Below are 3703 nucleotides of genomic sequence, written 5' to 3' on the forward strand. Positions count from 1 at the left end.
GCCCCCACACCCCCATATATGTCCACTTAAAAATATAAGAAAATCGGAACGATTTAGTTTTAGCATCTTTTCGATTTTAAAATTTTTTTTTTTTAATGTTTGTTTTAGGGTGGTTTGTAAGAATGTAAAAAAAAGCCTGGAAAACTTCGTTTTGAAGTTATTGATGAAAAACTTCATAAACTAAATTTTTTTCCGTATATAACGTGCATTTTAAAATAAAAATATACTTAGAATTGAATATTGCTCGGACGAAAGATCGAAAATATCCCCCGATTTGCTAATCGTATGTAAAACCACCTTGAGCCGGTCTCGGAATTAAACAAAGATGTTAAAAAGCACATAATCTGCTAGCGTTGCCACTCGCTCAGTGCCCTGCACTCGGACAAAAAAATCGAAAAATAAGGTTCCTCCACGCAGTACAAACGTACAGTGTTGCGCACATAAATGTAAAATAGCAAACTTTGGATGGCTTAAACTTCCAAAATAATGGTTCCACTAAAAAATTCAAACAATTTTGAAATCAGCGTTAAAAACCACACATTTTGAAAAAAAAAATAATAATATTCAATTCTAAACTTTTTTTTTTAAATGCGCGCAACGAAAAAAATGTAGTAATCGAAGTTTTTTATCAATAACTTCAAAACAAAGTTTGTCAGGGCTTTTTTTTTTCGTAGGTACAAAAAAAAATGTATAGGTTGCTAAACCAGAATTATGCCAAAAAATCATACCAACAAAATCAATTATTTATTTACTCATGCCTTATTTTTTAATATTTTTTTTATAATTTTCAAATAACCATCCCACTGTACAAAAATACGTCTGGAAGTTTGATCCGATGAAGCAAAATTGGCTTAAGATGTTATAGGTGGATAATGAACAAAAAAAAAACATACTTTTTATAAAAAAATGCAAATTAGACTTGTAACATTATGTGAATTTTGTAAAAACGGTAAAAGGGATATTGAAAATTTCTTAACTGATGTAGCACACACAATTCGATATGATTAATATTTAATTTTGTTAAATAATAATAATTTGATAATCAATAATTTTTTTTTTGTGATAATCAAATTATATATTTTTAAAAATTGTTCTTTTTTTTCGTGTTCTTTTTTTCCTTGGTCTTTTTTACCGATTGCTCCCTTGCACCCTTCTAGTCGCGCCACTCATTATAATAGGTCGTAACCCGTAAAAGTACATAACTAGTAGTTAAAAATATTATGTTAATTAAATGAGTAACAGAATGCAGTAAGAAATGAACATATTGTAATATTTATGTAAATAGTTAGTTATTATGTTATTTATGTTATTAATAGTAATTTATGTAAATGGTTCTATTAGTACTCCGTGTCTGCATAATGTGATCTAAGTAAAAATATAAAATATAAATCAGTTTCTTTGTCAATATCCTTTTCTGATGATCATACAATTAATTTCTATGCTAATCAAAAATTATAGTACTTTACTATATATTAGAATATTAAATAATGCAAAAATTCAATAAATAATATAATTTTTTAGTGAAAATAATATTTTGTAGTTGAAAGTCGGTAGTGACTAGGGGGTGTGGGGGGCTCTGCCCCCCACGGCTTAGGTCTCATACCATGTAGAGATAGGTGGGTGGCTATAAATTAATGTTCATCGCCTCACCTAAAAAAAATTAGTTCGGCGCCACTGATAACTACATACAAATGATCATAAATTGTTTACCGTGAACTCGCACAATGCCGAGTAGAAGACTATTGTTCATGCGCATGCGGGAGCGTTCACACACACACACACTGATGTTCACTTACTATGCATTTACACACATATTTACAATGCCCGCGTGCATGCTATTTCAAAATTGCCTATTTTTAAATCTTTAAAAACTGTCAGCCACAAATCCCTAATTTTACTAATTATAATATAATATAGTATATTGGTTACCTTTGGTACCGGTCCTGGTGGAGTTAGATGTATGCCGCCGATTTGTACGATGTCCGGTGTCAGTGGCCTAGAAGGTTCGGTGATGAAGTGCGTGTTGGTGAAAGTCAACGACGGTCTGACCAGGTCCATAGCGTCAAACGGTCGCGGGTCGGATTGCCGGAGCCTCCGTTCGTTGTCCCAAACCAGCCACGAACCGGAAACCGTACGCAGCGTATTGGTGAAACGTTGACCGAACGTTTTTGGCACGCCGCTTGGCGACAGCAAATTGGAGACGGCCGCGGGGTTGGGGACGTGACCGAAGAACGAACGCTCCACGTGCGTGACAATCGGCGAAGGGACGACATATATGGCGGGAACGCGGAGAACGGTAGCCGCGTACGACACGCAATCCGACCAGAAACCCTCGGCGATCACCGCGTCGAATGGTGGCGACCGGCCTTCCAAAATGTCTTGCATTCGCTGGTGTTCGAATATTGTTCCACAGTTGACTCGCAGGGCGTTCATCAGGTACGCGATGAACGAGCGCGTGGACCCGGTATACCGCGACACGTTCAAGCCGACCTTGGCCTCCAGGTAACCGGAAATGTCCACCTCCGTGTAACCGTCCCTGTCACCGTCCGCAAACGGCGTGAACGCGGTCACGGAGTGGCCGCGGTCAGTCAGCGAACGCAACACAGCCTGCATCACGTTCCAGTGGCTCTTGGCCGCGATCGTTTGTACCGCCAAGATATTCGCGGCACCCGCCATCGGCTGCGGCGATAACAGCGCTTGGAACACGCTAAAAGTGATCAAAAGGGCGCCGAAACGCGAAGCCATCGTGGTCTTTATCCGTGACGCCCGGTCTTATGTACCGCGTGTTACGCTGTAACGAGTGTAATATGGGGTTTTAAAATCCACTATGCAGTTTTGTAAGTTATTAGTTAATACTTATATTAGGTCTTATTGAAGTATTCTACTTTATGCACTATTTTTTTTTTTTTTAATAGTTTGCGCGTTCTCGTATAATTTAGTACACCTGATTCATATCTTATTTATTTGATTAACTGTACGAATAAAATACTCATAGAACTTTAACAGATGAGTTTAATTATCTGAACGAAAATTATCTTTAAAATTTAAATACAATTTGATAAATATTAATGTTTTAAACACTGCAGACATTTATAAAACATTTTAACGAAATGTTAACTTAAATCTGTCACGCTACGAGCACCTCGTAACAACCACGACCGACCTTTGTAACTTGTGTGTAATGGTGTTATAACTTATAGCTCGACTAGAATTATTGGTCGGGTTCGCCACGCAAGTACCTACTAGCGAGCCATGTGGTGTAATGATGTGTAAGGTGTGTGTGTGTGCTTAGAAACTAATGATAATAATATTAGGTAACTCGAATGACTAATAAGAATAGAGCTTAGGTATTGAGTTCCTGTTTTAATCTATATTTTTATAACAGACAATATAATATATTATAATAATACTACGGCAACACAAATTAATAAATTATAATATTGAACGATCCAACAGAATAGGAAAAATAATAATAAAAATAATGTGTGCAACACTTACAACTTTGCCGATGAACAGCTGGCCGGCCGCTACAACCTGTGCCTGTATAATAATTTGACGATTGACACACAAGAATAACACCTAAGTTAACACACTAAAACGCCGTTTTACGATACTAAAAAAGAATAGCGTTGGCCGTTGAACTGACAATTGGGCGGGCTGTGTTAAATGTTCGCGTTTCAGTGACGGCGGCGACCGATAGTGC

The 3703-nt window shown here is 37.1% G+C and overlaps 1 protein-coding gene across 1 annotated transcript; it reads right to left on the reverse strand.

Annotated features, from left to right (window-relative positions):
• Positions 1-1928: 1928 nt before the first annotated feature.
• Positions 1929-3703, reverse strand: LOC100167261 (UDP-glucuronosyltransferase 2B15; the record flags this gene model as incomplete). Its single annotated transcript, XM_029490170.1, is given in 2 exon segments — positions 1929-2791; positions 3499-3703. A coding segment is annotated over 1 exon segment (817 nt), but the record flags the coding sequence as incomplete, so codon positions are not given.

The sequence above is a fragment of the Acyrthosiphon pisum genome, chromosome A2, assembly GCF_005508785.2.
Source record: "Acyrthosiphon pisum isolate AL4f chromosome A2, pea_aphid_22Mar2018_4r6ur, whole genome shotgun sequence".
NCBI lineage: Eukaryota > Metazoa > Arthropoda > Insecta > Hemiptera > Aphididae > Acyrthosiphon > Acyrthosiphon pisum.